This window comes from Astatotilapia calliptera, chromosome 5, assembly GCF_964374335.1.
Source record: "Astatotilapia calliptera chromosome 5, fAstCal68.1, whole genome shotgun sequence".
NCBI classification, from domain to species: domain Eukaryota; kingdom Metazoa; phylum Chordata; class Actinopteri; order Cichliformes; family Cichlidae; genus Astatotilapia; species Astatotilapia calliptera.
In genome coordinates, this window is record NC_137426.1 from 4,405,262 (window position 1) to 4,428,557 (window position 23,296).

The 23,296-nt window shown below is 41.4% G+C and overlaps 2 protein-coding genes across 11 annotated transcripts; one reads left to right on the top strand and one right to left on the bottom strand.

The window, feature by feature from the left end:
- Nucleotides 1-1,262: 1,262 nt before the first annotated feature.
- sp1 (sp1 transcription factor) lies at nucleotides 1,263-9,891 on the bottom strand. 6 transcript variants are annotated; one of them, XM_080301573.1, is made up of 6 exons: nucleotides 9,785-9,891; nucleotides 8,658-8,731; nucleotides 5,626-7,021; nucleotides 4,319-4,460; nucleotides 3,902-4,092; nucleotides 1,263-3,180 (listed from the first exon to the last, which is right to left on the bottom strand). In XM_080301573.1, the coding sequence occupies exons 2-6, from the start codon at nucleotides 8,712-8,714 to the stop codon at nucleotides 2,867-2,869; spliced, it is 2,100 nt and encodes a 699-aa protein (XP_080157699.1). In that variant the 5' UTR covers nucleotides 8,715-8,731; nucleotides 9,785-9,891; the 3' UTR covers nucleotides 1,263-2,866. The 6 variants fall into 6 exon arrangements, with proteins under 6 accessions (XP_080157699.1, XP_026022535.1, XP_026022536.1 ...); XM_026166750.2 differs by lacking the exon at nucleotides 9,785-9,891 and adding an exon at nucleotides 9,343-9,498 and having other exon boundaries at nucleotides 3,902-4,095; XM_026166751.2 differs by lacking the exon at nucleotides 9,785-9,891 and adding an exon at nucleotides 9,343-9,496.
- A 1,959-nt stretch (nucleotides 9,892-11,850) lies between these two features.
- On the top strand, nucleotides 11,851-23,290 carry tespa1 (thymocyte expressed, positive selection associated 1). Of its 5 annotated transcripts, none has more exons than XM_026166755.2 (12): nucleotides 11,851-12,764; nucleotides 13,611-13,793; nucleotides 14,097-14,139; nucleotides 15,046-15,086; nucleotides 16,702-16,755; nucleotides 18,485-18,524; nucleotides 18,811-18,858; nucleotides 18,966-19,061; nucleotides 19,230-19,438; nucleotides 19,571-20,739; nucleotides 21,383-21,470; nucleotides 22,769-23,290. In XM_026166755.2, exons 2-12 carry the CDS (start codon nucleotides 13,655-13,657, stop codon nucleotides 22,858-22,860), a joined length of 2,019 nt encoding a protein of 672 aa, XP_026022540.1. In that variant the 5' UTR covers nucleotides 11,851-12,764; nucleotides 13,611-13,654; the 3' UTR covers nucleotides 22,861-23,290. The 5 variants fall into 5 exon arrangements, with proteins under 5 accessions (XP_026022540.1, XP_026022542.1, XP_026022541.1 ...); XM_026166757.2 differs by having other exon boundaries at nucleotides 11,854-12,764; nucleotides 18,814-18,858; XM_026166756.2 differs by lacking the exon at nucleotides 11,851-12,764 and adding an exon at nucleotides 12,771-12,910.
- The last annotated feature ends 6 nt before the right edge of the window (nucleotides 23,291-23,296 follow it).

The following is a 23,296-nucleotide window of genomic DNA, read 5'->3' on the forward strand; positions in this document are numbered from 1 at the left end:
TTAATTTTGCTGGCCGCAGATTCAACTATGTAAAGGACAAAGTATTTCATATAAATATTTCATTCATTCAGATCTAGGATGTATTATTTTTGTGTTCCCTTTATTTATTTATTTATTTATTTATTTTGAGCAGTGTATTTACACAATAATAAGATAAGCCAAACTTAGGAACTTTAACATTTAACACAACCCATAAATGTAAATTAGTAGCTTGATTATGTAGTAAAAGAAGAAAACGTTCCTTTAATTTTTAATCACAGTATGTAATTGAGTCAGTTAAAGCTCCGGGATATGGATCTGGTATAGCACAGAGGGTTGTAGATCAGTTTCAGCTGCTTGGGTGTTCATGAGATTTATAACAGGTCACCAGTTGTGCAACATAGACACAACCCCCAATACAGGAATGGTTTCACAAGTGGAGGCCGCTGACATTTTCCCCTCATCTTTTCTGGCTGTTTTTTCACCAGTTTTGCTTTTAGCTTGGGTCTGTGTCACTACTGGTAGCATGAGGCAACCTGGACCGTACAGAGGTTGCTCAGGTAGCTCCTCCAGGATGAATGCATCAATCAAGCCAGCAAATCTTCTGGCCAATGACAGGCACGCATACAAACATGTGGGGTCCTTACAAACTACTGATTACTATTTTGAATTGCTGGAATGAAATGTGGGCAAAATGAAATTTTTTGGGGGGGTGCCTTTATATTGAGCCCTCTGTAGCTTGATTTTTTTTTTTTTAAATCAAATAATAATGTGGCAAACTTTCATTCCTAATACATCACCCAGGCCATATCAATACAGATATCCAGCTTTTTTATGCAATGTATAAACTGTTTCCCTGCAATGCTAATAGGGATTTGAATTATCTCCTGTTTTTATTGGAAATAACACATGCAAGGATGGCAGTGCTTTCTGAAGACAAGTAGCACATATCGTTCAGTGAAGGGATTTAATGATGGGCTTAAGTCCCATCAAAGACAGGATTTCACCGTCTAATCCAAGATAATAACTTCTCTTTGCAGTCTGCAACAAACTCAAGCCCGAGGCGGACAATGTGATGTGTGCGGACAATGTGTAGACATGTGATTCCAACACTAGAGGGAGTCAAAGGTTTAATTGTCGTTCAATGTTTTACTTTCTCTGTAAATTAATTTTTGTCCAGTAATTCTTTATGTCCAAGTGAAATTTAAGTCATAATTTGAAATGTTTTCAACAAACTGCATGTATGTGCGTGTGTTGGACTGATACAAAGAAATGAGACAAAGTATATTTATTATTTTAATCCAGCTGTTGGCATTTGCAGTAGTTGTATACAAACAATATAAAATCCCTTGTTTAAAATGAGCCAAAAAATAAGAGCACTTGTTGCCCAATTGACTTAATCTCGAGTTGCAAAGAATTTTTAAATGTTGTTTCTCAAAGCAGAAACAAAACATTTCAATAGTTAAGGGAAGCACAACTGTTCATGACAAGACTTGGTACATTTTTCATCTTATTTGGACAAAGGGAAAATAATTCAAGGTTTGCCTCAAGCTGGACTTTTTCCAGTTACAACTTTAGCATGTGCATTATAATAGAAAAATTATTAGAAAGTTTATGGACCAAAGACTTTTTTTTTTTTAAGTTTTGTTTATAAAATGAGTATGAACCTTTGGTTTTGAGCTTACATATTTACGCTGTCTGGAAATTATTATAAAATCCATCACTCTGAGCAGATATGATGAAACAATAGTTAACCCAAAGAAAGAAACTGAACTGAATGCAAGAAAAAGTGTTGAGGAAGAAGAGTACCACAGGAAGAAAAAGTACTGGAAGATCTGGACTGTATGGAATCCATTATTCTATGACAGAAAGGCTGAGGTTTACACATTTAATCTACATATACATTTATAAATGTAGGAGTAACAATATTAAACTTGATTGTGCATGAAAGGTTTAGAAATCTGAAAGGCAATCATGAAAGATAATCCTGCTTATACTAAGAATTTCTGCAGCATTTACACAACCAAATACATATTTACATAAAAAATGCTTTTTAATGACAGATATCAAAGCATGATGGCTTAAGTGTGCTGGGGCTACTCTCAGTGCTCTGATAGCTACATCCTTACACTGCACTGATTAGTGCTTCTGGCTCTGATGTCATGTGTACATGTCCTGGTCCACCTCCTATCATTTAAATATTATTCCCGTGGCAATCAGATTGCTGTTTATGAACACATCCAGTTCTCCCAGCACTGCAATCTGAGAACTGAATATGTTCTGCTAAAGATTGTTTTCATCTTATGTGTGGTCAGTTAGCCTGAGGTGCATGTGTGAGACAGGAGCCCAGTCTGATGGGAAAGGAAGCATCTATGAGAGGAGGGATGGCAAAATGGCAAAGCACAGAGCTTCAGAAACAAAAAACAAAAAACAAACAAAAAACAAAAACAAACAATGGGGGGGCTGGCTGAATTTATCCCTTTGCTAAAGAAGAGATAAGATTAAAGAGAGCGTAATATAAGCTACAAATTCAACATGAAGTGTGGTGACTTATGTGTTTAATTGCAATCCCACTATCAAGTAAGACCGTTCTTTACGTGTGATAAATGTTAGTGTAATGCCATTCCCATTTTAAGGAAATCAAATGGTGATTTTTCTAGTCTAACATTTTAATCCAACTGAGCCTTCAATGCCCAAGGTCTCAAATACGAGATGGAAACATATTTCTCCCTCAGTCCTCAAAATTTATAGTGTCTGTTGCATTGCATCTGTCACCACCTCTCCTGCCTGAAGCCTCTAAAAGCTTCTGCATCTGCAGTAAGGTGCCCTTTTTAAAGCCCCAAATGTCCAAATACAATATCCACCAAGGCCACTTTACTCCACCAATTTAGAAACTATTGCCATTTATTTGGTGAAAGTCCACCTGCATCATGTTAATACCACTGCTGGCTAATCGAGCCAAGCTCTCTGCAGATAAGGTTTCCATGGTAACGATGGTGTGCTGGTCATTTGCTGAAACCGCTCCGGTGCCGGCTTCTGTTCCTGCTGCAGGCGAAGCAGCGTCAGGTGAGACTGTGGTGGCGGCGTTGCTGCTGGTAACAGTTGGCGGTTTCTTGTTCATATGGGTCTTGACGTGCTTTGAGAGGTGGTCGCTGCGCATGAAGCGTTTGGGACATTCTGTGCACGCAAACTTTTTCTCACCTGAAGAAAGGTAAACAAAAATAAATAAATGCATGTGATAATATCAGACTTTTTGCTGCACAGTCAATGATCCATTTGAGATATGGTAATAGTTGACCCATTGGAGTCAGTCTGTGTGAGCAACCATTTACACTTCTTAATAAAAAGAAGTTTAAACCAGAAACATCTCAACTTTTTCTACCTGTTACTATCTGTGTTCTGGGAATCTCTGTGCTCCTGTACTGATGCTGGTAAACACTGACCTATTCAATCAAGCATGCTGGTGCTGGCGTACACTGTAAAATTACACCCCATTTAATGTGGCAAACACCTATCACACATTGGCTTATTCGGTTTTCACACAGTGAACTCTGGGACATTTTCCAACTTGTAGCACATTTTGTGAGATAGGCCACCTTGGGGCACGACTGTTACACCTGCCGTATTCTAGCATCAATGTTGGATATCTGCACTCACGTGCATTTTCAGTCAATGTCTAGAATAGTTAAAGGCTGCACTGAATTCCTCTGATCTTCACTGTTTTCGCATTAAAGAATAAAAGTGAACTTTCCCCACAGCAGACACATTTGGGAAAAGAGGGCTGTTAATAATAAAACAATGTTGGCTCAGTTCAACTCAGTCATCCCTGCAAGCCATGACAAGTGACTCCGCACAATAACAGGGCCTGAAACTAAAATACGCCAGTTAAACTTATACAATAAAACTAAGTCATCACTTATACCTGTGTGTGTCCTCTTATGGCGCTGAAGCTCATCTGAACGGGTAAATCGTTTGCCGCAGTAAGACCAGTTACAGACAAAGGGACGCTCTCCCGTGTGCCAGCGAAGGTGGGCTCTGAGGTGGGATGTCTTGCCGTAGATCTTCCCGCAGCCAGTGATGTGACATATGTGCTGCTTCTTTTTAGTCGGATCACTGCTTGATGCAATAACCACAAATCATGAGCGTGAGAGAAATTAAAAACAAGTGATATTCAAATAGGTCTCTGTTTAAAAGATTGTGAAAAAACAAGTTTGCTTCAACTTTTTTGTGTAGTTCAGTTTTATAGCTAACAACAACGACTGATTGTTGAATAAATACATGTAAAAAGGAAAATAACATTTAGACAGGAAGACTGCCATAACAGGGCTCTGTAACATACCGTCCTTCTCCATCCTTGCAGAAGGGGCAGGTACATGCTTCTCTACGGTTACGTCGCCCTTGAGGTGGTGGGCTTATATCCTCTTCATCCATAGCTGTATTTTCATCCAAACTTTCTCCACCCGTCTGTAACGGCTGCTCTCCTGTAGCAACGGAAAAGAAAAATGCTAAAGTCTGACATAACATACAAAGTTTATCTAGTGCTTCATTAAACAGCTGCTGCTCTAAAAGCTTAAACCAGTTAAATTTTTACATGTTAGAGATCTAAAATACAGCTCTATAATTTCTGATCCAAAAACCATAGGGTTGAAGAGCTATGCGCTTTCTTCTCATAGCTCCTTATTGGCATAAAACCAAAACAAACAGTACTAATCCAATGTTAGTACAACTTTTTTTCTAAATAAGCTACATTTTCAGTAACAATGACAACTTTAGTCATCTGGTCTTTATCCATTATGCTTAAGTAACTTTAATGACAGAGTAAAATGTGGAAAAATGAGCCATTAACTAAAACAAGTCTAAACAAAGCCTGCTGCAAATGTAACTGCTGGGAGGCATACGATTTCACAACACTGTTAACAGACTCAGCGATTCTTTACAAACAGGGGAATTTGATAACATCTAGCCCAACAAACATGCAGACATACTGGGAGGAGCTGCCAGTGGCCAAACTTGGAAAAAAAAAAAAAGGGTAAAAAGAAAAAAGAAGGGAGGGGTGCAGTTACACCCTTGCTATAACAGAGAAGTCGTGGCTGACCCACAATTGCATGTAATGGGACCAGCACGTGGAGGTACGTAGGGTCAGAGGGGAAACAAAAGCTTTAACAGGAACACAAACATGTGAAGTGGCCTAACGAGGTCAGAAAAGCACTGAACAAGCCAGACTGGTTCAACCAGTATAATTCACTACGTAGGTAAGAGGTGAAGGAATCAATCCAAAGATACAAGATAAAGAGGGAAAGAAAAACAGAAAGTAAATCTAATCTTCCAGGGTAACCATTGTTTACTAAACCCAACTGCAAGTCACATACTTTACAATTACCATGTACACCAAATTCTTTAACTACCAATTAAACAGAAATTCTAACAAACACAAAAAGTTGTTTGTGTTTAGATAGAATCTAAAATTATTTATGAAAACTAAATGGTCCAAAGAAAAGCATCTAATACGAATGAAAGTCAGATCAACAGGTCTTAAACACACCAACTGCTGATATAGTAACCTGCATGTTATAATAGATGGAAATATTATGCATGCATTTTAACGCTGAATATTAACAGTTAATGAAAATCAGGCCACTGGCTGACCTGCTGTGCTGGCGATGGTGATGGGCAGCTGGTGCATCTGCAGCCCGGACCCCCCGAGGCTGTTAAGATTTATGGTCTGGATCCCTGGGATCTGCACGGTGTTGACGGGTACTCCTCCAGCTGTAGCTGTTCCCTGAGCATGGCCGAGCTGGGGAAGGGACTGCACGGGTGCCAGTGTGATCTGCGCTCCCGTCGGATTCTGGATCTGAATGGTCTGCCAGGTCACTTGGCCGTTGGGGGCGACGGTGCGCAGCAGGATAGCCCCTGTGTTTGGCATGATTTGAAGATTTTGAAGCCCTTCCTGGCTGAGTGTTGGAGTAAACACTTGACCGCCTGTGGCTGCAACAGTACCGGCCTGGATGGTTTGGAGTTGCGCTCCACCTTGGATAACCTGCTGAGGCTGGATGAGGATTTGCTGTGGCTGCACCCTGTCTCTGTTGTCTGGCTGTATTGGGATACCCAGAGAAGAGGCCATGTTTTGCTGAAAAGTCCCTGTCACAGCTCCATTGCTGTTCTGCTTTTGGGTAACTCCATAAGAAGAGGTCGTCTGTGTAGTGACAGTGGAAGCACTGGTCATGTAGCCGGACTCGCTGTTGGAAGACACTGGCTGTTGTTGCTGCTGCTGCATGAGCTGGTTTCCCACTGCTTCTCCTCCACCATTGGTATCCCCCCCTGCAGCACCAGCAGTGACGGGTAACAAAGTGATGTTTCCATTTAGAGACACAGGCATATTTGCCAAGAACTGGGGCTGGTTTTGTAACAAACCATTGCCTAAACTTATGTTTTGTATGGGTATGGCTCCCTGAATGAGACTGGGCATGGTTATGATGTTTCCTGCTGCACCGGCTCTGTTACTCGCAGTTATGATCTGTTGGCCATTGGGAGAAGACACTATCTGAAACTGCTGGCCTGGTCCTGCTGCGGCAGGCACAGCAGACTCCTGCTGAGCATGTGTAAAATGCAGCGTCTGGCCATCCACTGTCTGAAACTGTGGAATGACCTGGTACTGGATGTTAGGCATCATACCTGATATAGTGGTAAGGACCTGCTGACCCTGCATTGACGGCGCCTGAGCAACTACAAAGGGCTGTTGTTGCTGCTGCTGACCCTGAGAGCTTACAGCTGGCGACAGCACCTGCCTGTTCTTGTTGAGGTCTCCTCCTGACATCACTCCTGAGGAATCTGTGGTGACTGTGTTGGAGCCTGAGGATGCTTGAACACTGAGAGGGTTTACCTGCCAGCTGTTGGCACTGGAGGTAAAAACAGCCTGGTTTAGGTCCAGTTGTTGCTGCTGATTCTGTTGGTGCTGGTCGGCAGGGGAATCGTTCTCTCCTGGGGTGTCAATGCGACTGCATGTGGCTGCCAACAAGGCGAGTGGTGACGGCTGCTGTGAGTCCTGGAAAAAGAATAAATGAAGGAGTACTTAGAAAGTAGAAAAATAAGAAATGCAATGTAGAGTTACCAAAAAAAAAAAAAAAAAAAAAAAAAAAAAGTAACAGCTGCCAAAATATCAGGATGTTCAAGTAAAGCTGGATACTTGCATGTGATTGAAAGAATACATAATAAAGTTTAGGTGAAGAAGAGAGTGCAGGCAGGGGAGCAGGTGGAGATGAGTGTCTGGGGTGGTTTGTGACAGCAAGAGTGAAGATGGTGCCGCTAACTCAAAGGCAGAAGATGGGACTGGACGTGGCAGAGCTGCATACACACTGGAAGTCTATCGCTTGTCGCTGCTTTAAAGCGGACGGCTGGTCACTTGTGGACATTCCACGCTTCTGTTGCCTAGGTAACTCTCTAACGCATTTACCATCAGGTCATGTGCCAATCAGTTGCATTCTTCACTTTCACTTGTAGTCTTGTCCGTGGGTTACCTCAGGTCCCACCCACTTCCTATTGCTTGCGGTTATTTCGCTCATAGTCACCTGAACCCGTGGAATATCATCCACTTTCTGTGGTTTCTAGTCATCCGGACACTGTGAATCACTTCTAGTATGCACGCTGCTTTCAAGTTTCATTGGGCGTGACCAGTAGGGATGGGTTTAGAAATAATATTGGGGGAAAAGTCAGGTGGAGTGAGAGAGAATGTTACAGAGGCGAGCCCAAGATGGTGGACATGCACAGATGAGGAAAAATTGATATATTGGAAAAGGATGCTGAAGACTGAGCTGCCAGGCAGGAGGAAAAGAGGAAGACCACAGAGATTTAGTGAAGGAGGACATACAGAGGGTTGGTAGAGGATGAGGATGTTAGAGATGGGCTGAGATGGTGGTGGATATTTCGCTGTGGCATCCCCTAAACAAGAGGAAGTGTAGCCTGGTTTGGAAAGCCCAGTAACACAGTAAAATGTAAATATTGTCCCACTTTGTCCAACTCACTTTGAATCAGAAAATTACAAATTACAGAGTGAATTTTTAGAGTTTATTTTTTCCTTCGTTGCACATGATTCAGAGCATTTACGATACAAGATTAAATGGTTTAAAATGTCTATTAAAATTATTTTCCAAATTAATTTTCTGATTTAAAAAAATGCAAGTGATGTGGTAGATTAATTAAAAAGAAGAAGAGGGACCTCTTTTCTGGATGTCAGAAATACACACTCCACTACTAACAAGACCTTCATTAATAAAATTAACCCACTTTCTTGCCCTTTCCAGGGGAGTGGGCAGGGGGTATGGGAGGGACCACATTTTTGTGGAGTTGCGGCGGGCTTGGCTTCCCCTCCCCCCAAACCCACCCATCTCCCTCCCACACTTTTAGTTTGCCCTATAAACTGACTCACTCCGCTAGCCACCCCCTCCAAGGCCGGCCAAATGGGCCGAGCGAAATACACACGAAGTGCCGGGGTTTAACGGGAACACCCCGTGTGGGCGACTTTTACCTGCCCATTCCCCACCCCGGTAACATGTGCTCTGGGGAGAAAATCAACAACCCTCACAGACCCCGACACAAACGAGCCATAGAAGCGATCAAACAGATGGGAAGTGCACATGAGTTCAGTCTGGCAGTATCTCCAGTGGATGTGTCCCGTAACCTACTTGTGAATTTGTGTTTCGCTTTTGACTGAAGCCTCCACCGCTCTCCACAGCGGCCATTTCACCCTGCTGCTGATCTGCGGAAGAAGAGTTTTTGTAAGAGTACATCTCCTTAAAGCACTTCACAAGAAAAAAAAAAACATCACACATCGAAACTTACTACTGCGTGTAATAAAAAGGACGGAACACACGGAACAGCACAGGCCACGAACACACAATAAAAAGGGTGTTTTTCGGGGCCGCTGTGGGGCGATTCAGACAAGAAGTGCAAGAAAATCTAAGTGCTCACAGGGCCAGCTACATGCTAAGCTAACGTGAACTCACAAGTAAAGTGTGAGCTGAAGTGAACGAAATGTTTTCAGCCACCGCTGTAAGTACAACTAGCTGTGAGCTCACATCAGTTGCACGGAGTTAAGTGACACTATCTGCTTACCTATTAATTTAAGTCCAAAAGTAAAGTTACAAGTGACCAGTTGGTTAATTGTTGTTAGCCGTGTATTTTAAAAATTAGCGGGTTTGTAACCTTAGTTGGTCACTTTTTTAAAAAAACAACTCGGCATTTCGTTATCGGCACACGCCACATTTACGACACGGAACACATTGAAAACAACGTACTTCCACTCTACTCCTTACTGTTCAGTTATCGGTTCGTCCACAACATGCCAGTGAGTTTAAAAAGTTCACTTACTGCTCATAATTTGAAGACGGGAGGAGTTTCGCTGCTCTTTTTTCTGCTTGACAACTTTTCACAACTTCACACTAACTTGACGCCCCCCCCTTCTTTGAAGGAGAACAGTGGGTGCGTTCGATTTATGAACGCGGCAGCCTACCCACGTCGGGGAGAACACGCGGTATAGGTTTTTAACAGGCTTATCGTGGAAAGTATTGACGAGGAAGTCATTAAATGAAAGTAGCTCCCCTATACAGCTCAAGTCCAATTCCATTTACGTTTAATTCAAACATCTATGACCTAATTATTATCCCTTTTAGTTCTTAGTACAATATTCTTCGGTAGAAAGTATTTATCTAATATCAAAAATACAAGAATACGAGTGGAAAAATCTCCCAGTCGAAATAGGTAACCATATATTCAACAATGGGCGTTTTGCCATATTAAAAATTAAACTCACCCCCTGTTCGCTGCACTATCGCACTGTTCCCATGAATAAAAGAAGCACACCCTTTTAAGAGCCTCTTTTGAGCAATCGCTTCTTTTCTCCAATGGAGAAGGGCGTTTCTGCCAACGAGTATCAGTCGGACAATGTAATTGGGCTAGAGGCAGAAGACTGGGCGGAACCAAGCACTGTAGGTTGTACCCCTGAGTATGATTGACGTTTGGTTATCTTTTTCCGCTTAAAAGACGCCATGAGTAAACAGTTCTCGGAATATGGGCGATCGCCTTTATTCGGTCAGATACTTGAGCCTGTGTTGTCCATCTGAGACATTAAGGCTCGTGTATTGGTTTGAAAACGGAGGTGGGAAAGGAGGAAGGCCGCATGGGTATTTAAGTCTTGCCTCCGTGGCCACTGGCCACTCCCTGGTGGCGCCCGGTGGGTCGGGAAACGGCAAGGAGGCGGGAGGAGTTGGCCAGGGTGGCGGTGAAGATTTCCCCATCACACGCACACACTGGCTATGAACCGCGCGGGGAGGAGAAAATGGCTCGCCTGTGGGAGGGCTTGTATTATTAGGATTCGTGAGGGGGCTGTCAATACGGCAGCACATGTGCCCGTGTAAACAGGAGAGAGAGGGTGGAGCCCATCCCCAGGCCAGTCCTGCAGCCACCCACCTCTGTGTGAACTCCATCACTGACACTTCTTCAATTAGACGCAGATATGAATACTTCTACCGACACACATTGATGCATGCATGACACCACCACACTCTGAACTGATCTAGCAGCACTAACTGAAGCATTCATGTAGTCTGGAAATAAATGGAGTGATACGATACCGTTAAAGAGAGGCTTTTCATCATATACTTTACTATGCAGACAATCATAACATCAGCTTTTTGTCCAGTATTAGCCCAGAAAGTAACATCACTACAGCATTTCATAAAATACAGTACTGTCCTTACAACAGATAAATAAAACTACAGCCTACATGCAAAATATCTGAAAAACTTGTAAATGTGGACCCACAGTTATTTTCAGAAACCATTGCTCCTGCGTTTCAATGGCACAGTTTGTTTTTTTAAATTAACAGTTTCTACATTAAGTGATTTTTTGTGAATATTTAAAGGAAAATACTAGATATGCATCATAGTGGAAAATGTTAACATTTATTTAAAACATGACTTTTACAGCTTTTTACCTGTAGGTGATTATTAAAAAGTAAGAATAATCAAATAAAAAATGTTATTTATTAATCAGGTGACAAATGTTGATTAATAAATAGCCTAAATCAGGGGTGGGCAATTCATTTTAAGGTTATAATAAAATTCAATAAATACTGGGCAGAACTGAGTTCAACTCATTCGTATCTTTACTGGTTTCATTAAATGACGCTTATTTTCACATTTTTTGTACTTTACTGCATGGATAGTCCTGATTTCTGAATACTCTAAATCCCAGGACTGCCCTCTTCTGACAAGAGACCTCTGATGTTGTGCGAGGAATCTGCAGGGTTACAGCTTCTTACAGCTCCTCTTACCACCACGATTACTTTGGGCTATTCCTCCACATCTGCTCCAGTTGTTCCTTCAGCTTCTGGTAGTTCTCTGTCTCCTCGTGCTCCTTCCCAATGTTGCTGTCTACTGGTATTACCACAGTCATCACTATGTCTGGTTGGTTGACCCGCAGCTGCTTGTCGGTCTGGAACTCAGAAGTCTCACAGGACATTAGGACCTTGCTGTTCTTGTAATCCATATGCAACACAGATGTTCCTGTACACTATCCCAGCCATTTGGTTGTATCTCTCAGGGTATGCAGTCCAAGCTTGTGTCTTGCATCCTGTTACTATGTGTTGGATAGTCTCTGGGGCGCCGTTGCACAGTCGGCAGTTTGGGTTCTGTCAGCTGTGGTAGAGTCCTGTCCTTTATGGTGCTTAGGGCCTGTTCATGTGCTGCCATGATCAGAGCCTCTGTGCTGTCCTGTAAGTCATCTTTTTCTAGCCGCTGGTAGGATTTCTGATGTCAGCTCCTTCTAATATATATATGAGCATCTCTGTCCAGAGGAGTGCAGTCCCAGAGTACCCAACATAATGTGCAGGACCTTCAGACTCCCAGGCCTCTGGTAGAAGACCTGGGCATAATGATTAGATGAATCAGACCCTTCAGGAGGATGGGCCCTATAGTTAGAGATTGTCACTATAGTCAAATTTAGAGGATACATCACATGTGTTAGTCAGTGCAAAAAATTATGCTAAAATGTCAAACTGGCATTAAGTGGCACACTGCACTGGGATGTTGGGGTGATGGCTACAAATGGCCTCTGTACTCCCATGGCATTAGCAAGGCTACACTTTTTTGGTGTCTTCATGGTACACTAAGATAGAGCAAATCTGCTTTTTCTTTTTCTATTTATGATTTTCAGCGACTCATTGCTCTTTTTAAGTAGTTTCCCAGCTGCATTGAGAACAACTACACACCTCGCAATAAAACGACTGAAGAAAATGATTGTGGGCCACTGGACGCAAAAATAATATTGATTTGTTTTGTAAAATTCAAATATCAAAGGAGAGGTGCAAAAAAAACAAGCACTATTTGCCTGTCATATGATTTGCATTCAAATCACTCGTGTCGCATCAGCTTTGCCTCTGACATTTCCACAGACCTGTCTGTGTTTTTGTTTCTGCAGGATGTGCAGCAGCTGCATCCCACGCTGATAAAACTTTTGTATTTCAGACGAGATGCAAAGTTACTTCCTACAAAGGCTTCTCAAACCGCTTCACCGCCAAGATCCGCGCATATTCAGCCCGACTTATAACTGACTGCTTTCGAAAGGAAATCACCAGAATCGTCGAGCGGTCGTTGATAAACGGGAGCCTGCTGGATGCAGTTTTAAGTGTTTTGTAAAGATTGCAGATGAAGTGTCTCGTATTTAAGTCGCCACATACAGGAAACGAGACAAAGAACGCCTCTGATACAGAACTGAAACCCGAGCCGATGAAGGTAAGGCTGCTTTTCGGTTGTCAGCATTGATTGAGCTCTAAGGCAGCATGTAGACGCTTCGCTGTAGCTGAATGGAGAAAATCTTACTCCGTCTCATTATCGAGAACACACATCCAACATACGGCTCCTGTAAGCTGTATTATTAAGTAAGTAAATAATTATTCTTAATTAGTATAATCATATATATTTAATGGTTTACATCTCATCGATAAATTTATCTAAACTACACTTGGTTTCCCTTACACATTAAAGTAAATTACGACCTTTAATTAATAATAACTGCTTTTACTTTGAAGGGATTTAGACTGAACTGTTAGTCAGTCATACTGAAGGCAACTAGAAGCGACCTTATATCATTTTCTATTATCTGTGTTTATATGTGGGTCGCACTGCTAAATTCACTTCATGAACATTTAACCATAACATACCAATTCTTAATGAATATTTATCTATACATGTTTTATATTGTGTCTGTTATCTTGTCTCCAGCTGTCCTGGAGGTACAATATTTCACCTGAACTGTTTGTCTGACTTTGATGAGCCTTAAGCAGTATAGTCTCTGAACTTAATGTCATAGCTAGATTGATTTGCGTGTAGCCACCTCATTTTTACTGCAATATCAAGTATAATCTATGCACAGATGTCTTAGAAACACTACTGATAAGGAAGCGGCTGTTAATATCCCTATGCAAAAATTTTAATGAGAAGGGAAATATCACTGAAAATCCTGAATACAATTGACTTTAGAGTAAAGAGGTGTTCATTCTCCTAAAGTAAACATTAAAGCCTAACACTGTGTTGCTGCTTCAACATTTCATCCCCGGCTCTTTTGTTGCACCTTGGCAGCTTTGACAGAGCCATGTCCCCCGGCTGTCCTGTGAATTGAAGCGATGGAGAGCTCGTCCTCCACAGTGAGGCGGCGAGCATGGATCAACAGCAGCCGTCAGCGGGTCACTTTGGAAGACCCGGAAGGGCCTCTGTGCCCGTTCCCATCTGCCTCCATAGCGGACGATGATGTGTTCTCTGATGGTAAGAGCAGATTCTGGAACGTGGGAGGGATCGTCCTCCATGGTGGTTTATTATTAACTATCTTCAGCATACATCAAGTGACCAGCTGAACTTGAAGATACCTAAGTAGCTGGATACCCTGTTTATTGGGTAAAGAATAAATAGTGGGTTAAAAAATATATTTGTTGTGACCAATAGCAAAAATAACACGAGTTTATAACAGGATATACATGACAACAAGCGGCTAAGTGTCAGTTAATAATAGCACAATGCATGTGTTCCTTCAGTGGGGATCAGTCATAATCTTAAGTGCGATTTCCACAGGATGCCTTGCAGGAAAGATTGAGAACTGGCTTCTCAGCTGTGGGTAAGTCAACTTGTTTTACTGCTTGTTTTTCTTGTAAGATGATATTTTGAGCACTAAAGGACAAGTTGTAAGTCACTGGAAACTGGTTAACAAAGAGCAGCGCGTAGCAAGTGGAAACTCTCTGAAGTCAGGTGTTCCAGGAAGACGCTGCAGCAAGGCAGCCGCAGTATTGTTTTTCACCAAAGTCAACTTTGATGATGACTTATTATTGTTCCATTGGAAAAAAATAATTTTACAATGAACTTTAAACTATAAAACCAGTGCTCCGAACTGACCTTCTGCTGTCTTGGGAACACTTGTTTGCAGAAGATCAACCAGTGTTAAGTGTCACAGAAGGTACCTGTTACTGAGTATGATTAAAATATGTGGCCAGAGTATCAACATATAGATGTCTTCAGACGTAAGAATTTTTCATCACATACAAACTAAACCTCACAATTAACTTCTGCTGCTTCACTCTTTGTAATATTTCCTTATAGAAGAGGGAAAATGATATAACTAGGAGGAAATAATCATTTCCTTTTTTTCCCCATCAAACTGCTGCAAGGAACACAGACAGATTAGTTCACATTATGTCAGTTATCAAGAAGGAAGTTGCATTTAGTGGTCAATGAGTTTGCATAGTCTGCGTTTTCACTGAAATGGCCTGTAACACCAGAAAAGAGTACAGTAAAAGAAATAGGAGAGCGTAACCAGGCTAGTTTGAAGGAGTTATTACACCTACAAGAGGAAGCTGACAGATTCCAACAGTAAGTTGATTAAGAAGCAGCTCTCACGAGCTCTGGCAGTATCGTGCTGCAGATGAAGCTATCTATGCAAACTTAATCACTCGTTTGATAAAAGCATGACACTGATTGGATCTCACAGTGGGTGTGTTCATGTTTTAAATATTGGAATATTTTACAGGTCAGATGCCTGCTCAGAGAACAGCGGTCAGCTGAGTTTTGGTGAGTAGGAGCTGAAACAAACCTCAGCTTTAAAATATATTGGCATGCAGTATTACTTTTCATAATACTGCATACTGATACTTTTATCAGGGTTTCAGATTCTGATGTTATGTTATCAAATGTTTCTGTTGTCAGTGTTCTAAGGAGCTTGAAAAGAAAAGCGTCTGGACTTCTTTAACTTGCTTGAAGACGTTTCACCTCTCATCCGAGAAGCTTCTTCAGTTCTAAGGTCAAAAGGTGGAGAGTCCCAGATTTAAACCCAGTGGGAGTTTCCCCCCAAAGAGGGACAAAGGACCCCCTGATGATCCTCCACCTAATCACATGACCCAAGGTGTGAAAACAGGTGCAGGTCACAATCAGCCAGGGTTTCGGGTGAGCTCATTGTGAAACCTGGCCCCACCTTATCATGCGAATTCCTGAGGTCAGATGGCCCAGGATGTGAGTGGGCGTTAAGGCGTCTGGGAAGGGATCTCAAAACTTGATTATAGATGGCAGAGAGTTGGTGTCGTAAACCACCGCCTCTGTTCAAAGATGGTCGCTCGCAGTGGACATAAATGGCTTCTTTCACTCCTCTTTCAAACCATCTGTCCTCTCGTGTGAACATTGGCATCCTCGAAAGAGTGACCTTTGTCCTTTAGATGCAGATGGACTGCTGAGTCTTGTCCCGTGGAGGTGGCTCTTCTATGTTGTGCCATGCGCTTGTGAAGTGGCTGTTTGGTCTCTCTCAAATCTCTCCACATTGGCCATCTGACCTCAGGAAATCACATGATAGGTTGGGGGGAGGTTTCACAATGAGCTCACCCGAAACCCTGGCTGATTGTGACCCACATCCGTTTTCACACCTTGGCTCATGTGATTAGTAGTAGTAGTAGAGGATCATCAGGGGGTCCTTTGTCCCTCTTTGGGGGGAAACTTCCACTGGGTTTAAATCTGGGACTCTCCACCATTTGACCTTAGAACTGAAGAAGCTTCTTGGATGAGAGGTGAAACGTCTTCAAGCAACTTACAGAAGTCCAGACGCTTTTCTTTTCAAGCTCCTTAGACTACGATGACCTGGATGACTGAGAACCTGCACAGACATGTTGTCAGTGTTCCTAATTTGAGCTGTTTTTCATTCAAATGAATCACCGAACCTCAAGGAGTTTATTATGTTTAACTATTACACGCAACAGCATTGTTTGTTCTGAGATTTTAGCCTGTTGTTAGATAGATGGTAGGCAACCTGATGATGTCATTATAGCTGATACAGATAAGAACCTTCAGAGGCCAAAGATAAACCTGTGTGTCAACTTTGGTTGCTCAGCTCCTATTTACGTACATGTTTGCAGGACAACAAATAGACGGATGTTTTGTGTGTCATAGTACGATAAGGAACTAAAGCTGTCAAAAGATTGTGGTGGAGTAAAAAGTAGAATTTGTTACTCATTTGGAGATGCAGTAGGCGATTTTAAGTTTTAATTTGCACGAAAACGAAATGGTGAGGTAAAATACAGGTTTCTCATATTTGCTACATTCATAATAATGTACATGGAGGAAGTCTACATTACATTTTTAAAATTTATTTTAAAAGTATTTCTCATGTAATTATTCATGTCTGTGACTTTCTTGTCTTCAGAGTCTGTGCTCCAAGCCGGTAACTTTGCTGATGACCTGGGTCTTGGAGCAGATGGTAAGCATACGCTGTATATGTTCATGCATGGGAAGAAAAATATACATGACTGCATGCATACTTAGTGTTATCCTAAAGGAATTTTAGGAATTACATAGATTTTTGCCTGGGGTTAGCTCTCTGTGTCAGCTCCCTAGTACAAAGAGTGTGCGATGTGCCACTGAGTCAGTGTGAGAATAGCAAAGGAGTGTTTCTGGATAATTCACATTGATTGACTGGAGATGTCAAAGGTCCTGCCCCTTGCTCTCTCTGCTAACTCTTCTAAATCAGACTGAGTGTTTGTCTTCACGTGACTGCATCTAACATATTAATTCCTGTTAAAGGAAAAAGGAAACTGCAGATAATGACAACCCCAGATATTTCTTGAGAATAGTTTTGCATTAATTTCCTGAAGACGTAGCCATAACCACTACTTTTCTCATATTCATCTGAAGATTAGTCAAGCCCTTAAACTAACCTTCATGTGTTCTCTGTACAAATGACGTAATAGTTGCTTACCCTTGTAAAAGACTAATAATAGAGCAGACTATATTACTATAGGAAACTTGACTGTGCATCCTGATGTTTTTAAATCTCTGTTTATGTTCAAATTAGACTGAGCAGTTTATATGTCAGTGACACACCCAGTGTTGTGCAGTGCCATGAGGATGTTTTTTGAGAAAGCTTGAAAGATATTTTGTTTATAACTCTTATGTTATGTCATGAATGGGCACACTTATTAAAAAAAAATACAACTTTACACATATACAGATTCTTATGGATCACATGGAGATCATATATGAAAAAACTGTTATATGATTGTTGTTGTAGGGGTTAAGCAACAACATTAATAACCACCTAGCAGATATTCGGACTCTGGAACAATAAGCTTAGTGGATTGTAAGCAAAGGTCACAGGTTTTAAGACTTGTTGCATAGACTGAACAAGAGGTCTGAAACATTCTTCAGATATTTTGGCCCATTTTTTCAGCAGTTTTTCAACAGTTGCTACAGATTTGTCGGCTGTAAATCTGTGATACAAATCTTCTGTTTCACTAAAACCCAAAGTTGCTATTATTGGATTGAGATATGGTAACTGTGGAGGCTCGTCCGGCCCCAACAACCATGTTACATTCAAAGTCACGTAAATCATCCCCATTCTGCTCAGTTTGAACTTCAGCAGGTTGTTTTCACCATGTCCACATGCCTAAATTTATTGAGTTGCTTATATGCGAATGACTGATAAGAAACTTGTGTTAATACGCAGCTGAAATTGTGTACCTAACAAAATTCCTTCTAATATTAAACAGATAATTCAACAAAAATACCAAAAACTAACTCACATATTTTCCACGTCTCTTACTGAAATAAAACTGAAACCATACAGTGTTCAAAGTACAAAGTTATTAAAGGTTTAAGCTGTCAAACAAAGAAAGCTCAGTCTTCATTTACACAGCCATTAATTAACAGAAGTTATTAATTTGAGACAGGTTGGTGTTGTTGCTTGTTAGAGATCTTGATTGTCCCTTTGCAGGAAGCATTGCATTAAATGAAGGAAGAGTAGCGCCGAAGGGGATTTTCTACATTTACTCACATCATAGAAATATATCTACAACTTTATATCCTCTGTAGCGTTTTGTCTTTCCTGATAAGTGAATTTCTTCCTTGAGCAACCCTGTGGTATTGTGCCTGGGGAAACTGTTGAACCCAGAGGTGTTGTAATTTATTTTAACATGCCTTCCTTGTTTCAGCTTCTGTGGTAGAAGATGGAGATGTTAAACCTGAGCCTGGGTGAGTAGTCAGCATATAAGCATGTAGTTATGGCAGTAGCAGCAAAACAGGAAAACAACAAATATTTGGTAAAGAACTGGTAGTCATAGGCATATAGCATAGGTGATCTTTACACTATATTAAAGGCATTTCTCATTTAATAATTTACTTGTAATATACAAAGCTTGCTGTGTGATTGTTGTCCATCATGTGACTTTTTAATTTTACAAAATCAGTATTAGAGAAACATAAATAAATGATCTAATGTTATTTATTTATAATTTTGTTTCACTGTGTGGTGACCAAGAAGCTTGGTGCGACAGCCGTCCTTCAGACAAAAGAGCAGGCTCACCAGGTCAGTGACCAACTCTTCCACACGTCAGAATAAACAGATCACGCACAAATAAAGGCTTTAACATGCAGGTTGGATGCAGGCTAACATCTGACACGTCTTATGTTCAGCACCCCACGTCAAGGACTATGTTTGCCATCAATGAACTTGGGCCACAGCATAACTTCTAGCTGCTTCTCTGCCTCAACCTGGAAAAGTACATCAACGTAAGTCTTTTAAAGGATTTAGTATTCGCCAAATTTTCAAAAATGGTTTTCAGATGACATGGTATACACCATTTCTAACATATTATTCACTATAGTGGTTGCATCTTTGATGCTTTGATGATTACATTAGCTGTAATACAACATTTTCTCTCCTTTTTCTCACACTAGTATATCAGATGTCCTCGAGTTGTGTTCAGAGGATGCAGAGGAGACTTTGTATGAGCTGGGTTTTGGCTGTGAGGAGCCACAGGTTACTGTGCGCATCCCTCCTCGTTTCTTTACCTTTCCTTCTCAGGCTCAGGGCATCAACTTCCGACTCTTCTTGGATTCACAAATAAGGCGGATAAGAGAAGAAGACCCCAGCCTCTCTCTTGCTAGTAAGACTATCTAGTTGTAGTTCTTCTGTTGGTTAGCTTGCTTTGACTTCTGTAGCTGTAATCTGTATATAATTATTTGATCTGTGATAAGGTAAATTATATCCATTTATATAAGTCTCTTGATTCCCATAGGTCGTTTCAGACAGGTTCAAGTGCTGACAGCAATGGCCAACGCTTTCTATTCCCTGTACTCCCACGTGTCCCGCACTCCTCTCCAGAAACTGTCCACACCGGAGTTTACCTTCTCTTCCTCTGTGCAGAGGATCGAACGGTTCAGAAGCAGCATTCGAAGTGAGCCACGCTCTCCGGTAGAGAGGCTGAAGGACACTGTCAATAAGATGTGTCTCTACACGGGCTCTCCCCGGGGGTCTGACTCCACCTCTCCACAGCCTTCACCCAGGAAAAGATCCAGCCTGCCAGAAGTTGTGGATATAGTGTGGAAAAACAAGAGTGGAGTTAACAAGAAGCTGGATTTGGAGGAATGTAATAGCAATAATTCAGCTATGGATGTTAACCAGATCACAGACGGTGAAAATGGGCTGGAAACTCAACAGTCAACGACGGACATGGAGATTCTCGAGGACAGAAATAAAACCTGTGAAACGGAGATGGGGGATGATAATAAACAGCCAAAGGATGTTGACTCTGGTGAAAATGACTCCATGACTCAGGGTGTAAGAACATCTGTAGCATCATCATTATCAGAAGAAACTGTCATAGAAACCGACTCTGAATCATTTTCATGTCAGCCAGAGCCAGACTCATGTTTGACACAAACTAACAAAAGGACAGCGGAACTAAAGCCTGTTGCCAAGGTTACATACGATTTAATTTGCCCCCAGATAGTCGAGAGTGTACACCGGGCACCTTTTTGCAGTCAAAGGACACACAGTCCGGAAAGTTTGACTCCCCCAGAGAGAGAAAGCACAGATAAATCCTGTTCTGTATCACACAAATTCAGTCTACAAGCCTCCGTGACAAAGTCTAACCTGAATTCACACACAGACGATGTTGCCTCTTCAGGTGAGGCCACGCGGGGGGACGCATCTAGATCACTTCCTGTCTCGGAACCCAGTGGTAGCTACACTCATTACTGCATAACTGTGACTGGCTGGGAAGGCGATGATGTGCCATCCTCTTCTTCGAAAACATCAGATTCTAGTCATGCTTCGCATGGTTTCTATGGTGAGAAAAAGTCTCCTTCAGAGAAGCAAGGACAGTTTCTGAATCCTCTGATGCATCAGAGCCTGGGCAAGCTCTCCAGTAACCTTCAGCAGGTTAATTCCTTTGAGCTGGAAGAGGTACAGTAGTTTTACAATAGGCTTCATGTCGCTTGTTATCTCAGCACTACCATTTGAAAAGAGTTTAACAATGCTTGGCTGACTTTCATTAAACAAAAGCAAACTGAGTACGTCACAAACTGATTCAGTAAACATTTTCCAAACAGGCTCAAGTCATCATAATCATCATGATGAAAATGGTATAAATGGATATAACAAAATGATCAAATTATTACTCAAAAGCAATCTCACCTTCAAATATTCCATGTGTTCTTTCCTCTGATAATGTTTGGTATTGGCGATGAACCATTTATGATTCATAATACGTGGGTGTTTTGTGTTGCTCACTTTGACCCAGAATACAGCCTGCATTAGGAATATGTCTTGCGCTTACATTTTTTCTCTTTCAAAAGGATTTTGATCATTGATTATTGTTTGTTATGTAAAGAAAAACAGGCCAAATAACAATATTATTTATCAGAAGTATTGAAAACCTAACCAAATGATACAAAAGAGGCTCTTATATTCACTTATATTTGGCTTCAAACACTGTATAGTGATAGACATCTATGATGCAATGACTTCTTCAGCTCTTGCTGTGTGTAATTGTTCATGAAATTATTTTTAAACAGTTACTAAGCAGGCATTCCCCTTGTCTTTTTAGGTGCATAGTGCAGGAGAGGAAGACTTGGGACAGTCAGAAACTCCAAGAACTACAACCTCACCATTTTCAAAAAAACATCCATACAAAGGTACCCTGTGTGCTCACATCTCATTTGAGGAACTTGACTTTTATTTTGTGAACACAGTTTATGGGAATTTGACTTGTCACAGTTTTAAAATAGCTGTTTGCAGTTAGCAGTGGTCATAAACTCGCTGACAGAAAAAAAAAAAGATGCACACAGTTATAACAGTTAAAATGTGTGAAGTCAAAGGGTGTTACCATGTAACACTGCTCAGCTACATGTGAATAAACTTTGAGCTTACTGGAGGTCTTGTGTTGAGGTCAAATGAGGAACTGAGTAATTCAGGCAAACCCAGGTATAAAAATATACACTACTCGTGCTGGGTTGGACCCCTTTTTGTCTTGAGAACTGCCGTAATTCTTCACAGATTCAGTAAGGTGCTGAAAGCCTGCCTCAGACTTTCTATATTGAAATGACAGTACTGCGCACATCTGTGATGGGAATCTCCCATTCAAGCACATCCCAAAATGCTGTGTTGCACTGAGATCGGGTGTGTGTGGAGGTCATTTCAGTACAGCGAACCCACAGTGATTTGAGCTTTGTGACGTGGTGGTGGAAGCAGCCATCAGTAGATGGGTACGTTGGAGTTATAAAAGGATTGTCAGGAGCAAACAATGCTTAGTTCATACTAAGGGGGCCAAAGTGTGCCAAGAAAGTATCACCCACACCATTACACCACCACAGGTCTAAACCACTGATGCAAGGCAGGATGGATCCGTGCTTTCATGTTGTTTACATCAGAATCTGACCACACCATAGGAAGGTTCAATGCTTCAATGTCCGATGTGTTGTGTGTTCAGAGATGCTCTTCTGCAAGGCCATTCTCCTCTGACATCCACAAGGAATTTTTCACCCACATAATTGCTGCTCACTGGTTATTGTCTCTTTTTTTGCACCATTCTCTGTAAACCTTAGAAATGCAAAGAGCAGCCCATCTGGCACCAACAACCACGCCACGCTTCATATCACTTAATCTAAATCACCTTTCTTGCCCATTCTGATTGTCAGTGTGAACTTCACTAGGTCACCTTGATCATGTCTGAACATGAACATGCCTGACTTGCAGCCATGTGATTAGTCAATTAGATAAATGTGTTAATGACTGGTCGTACCTGCTAAAGTGGCTGGTGTGTGAATGTTTGAGCATGAATATGAATTCAGCATCACATGAGAGCTTGACAGATGTGTACACAAGTAGCTCTGCAGGTGTGTGTTTCTGTGCCTATGTAGGTCAGTGTGCTGCTGCACTTGTGCTGCACTTCCCAGAGTTTGGAGAACATATCTGTGTTTGCTCCCTCGTATAGGTGAAGTGGTCCGCGGTGACAGTATGCAGTCGGACAGCAGCGGCTACGCAGACGAAGAAGTCAGCCCCTCATCAGACAGACACAGCAGATGACAGAAAGCTCATGCAAACAGCATGTACGGCAGTGCTTGAGTTTGTGAAACTCTGCCGAGGACTTCCTATCAAAATAAAATCATCGTACTGTAAGACTTGCTCATGTCACGATTTTAAAGGTTTTTTTCAGTGAGAATATTTTTGAACAAAGTATTAAGTTTTTCCATTGTGCTCATATTTAACAAAGATTATTGTATTCTTAATAAGTAGACAGTGGAAAATCTTTTATTTAAATGGCAATCTAGTCATAATACAGGTGAAAGGCTGCATTTCAAAGATTATTCCTGTGGAGCTAACGTTTTACTTCCATTTATTGTTTTTGTATCACAGCAGAGGAGCATCACAAGTTTAATGTCAGCATCACCATCAGTTTCATGCACCTTGAACTCAGTGTCAGTGTGAATAAAACTACACAAATGTGTCCATCCTGCATTGA

Coding starts and splice junctions, on each gene's coding strand:
- tespa1 (XM_026166755.2), top strand. CDS start 13,655: ATGGAGAGCTCGTCCTCCACAGTGAGGCGGCGAGCATGGATCAACAGC. Junction 14,140..15,045: donor AACTGGCTTCTCAGCTGTGG/GTAAGTCAACTT, acceptor AATATTTTACAG/GTCAGATGCCTGCTCAGAGA. Junction 19,062..19,229: donor ACCTGGAAAAGTACATCAAC/GTAAGTCTTTTA, acceptor TTCTCACACTAG/TATATCAGATGTCCTCGAGT.
- sp1 (XM_026166750.2), bottom strand. Junction 4,096..4,318: donor TGCAAGGATGGAGAAGGACG/GTATGTTACAGA, acceptor TATTGCATCAAG/CAGTGATCCGACTAAAAAGA. Junction 3,181..3,901: donor CCATAAGAGGACACACACAG/GTATAAGTGATG, acceptor ACCTTTCTTCAG/GTGAGAAAAAGTTTGCGTGC.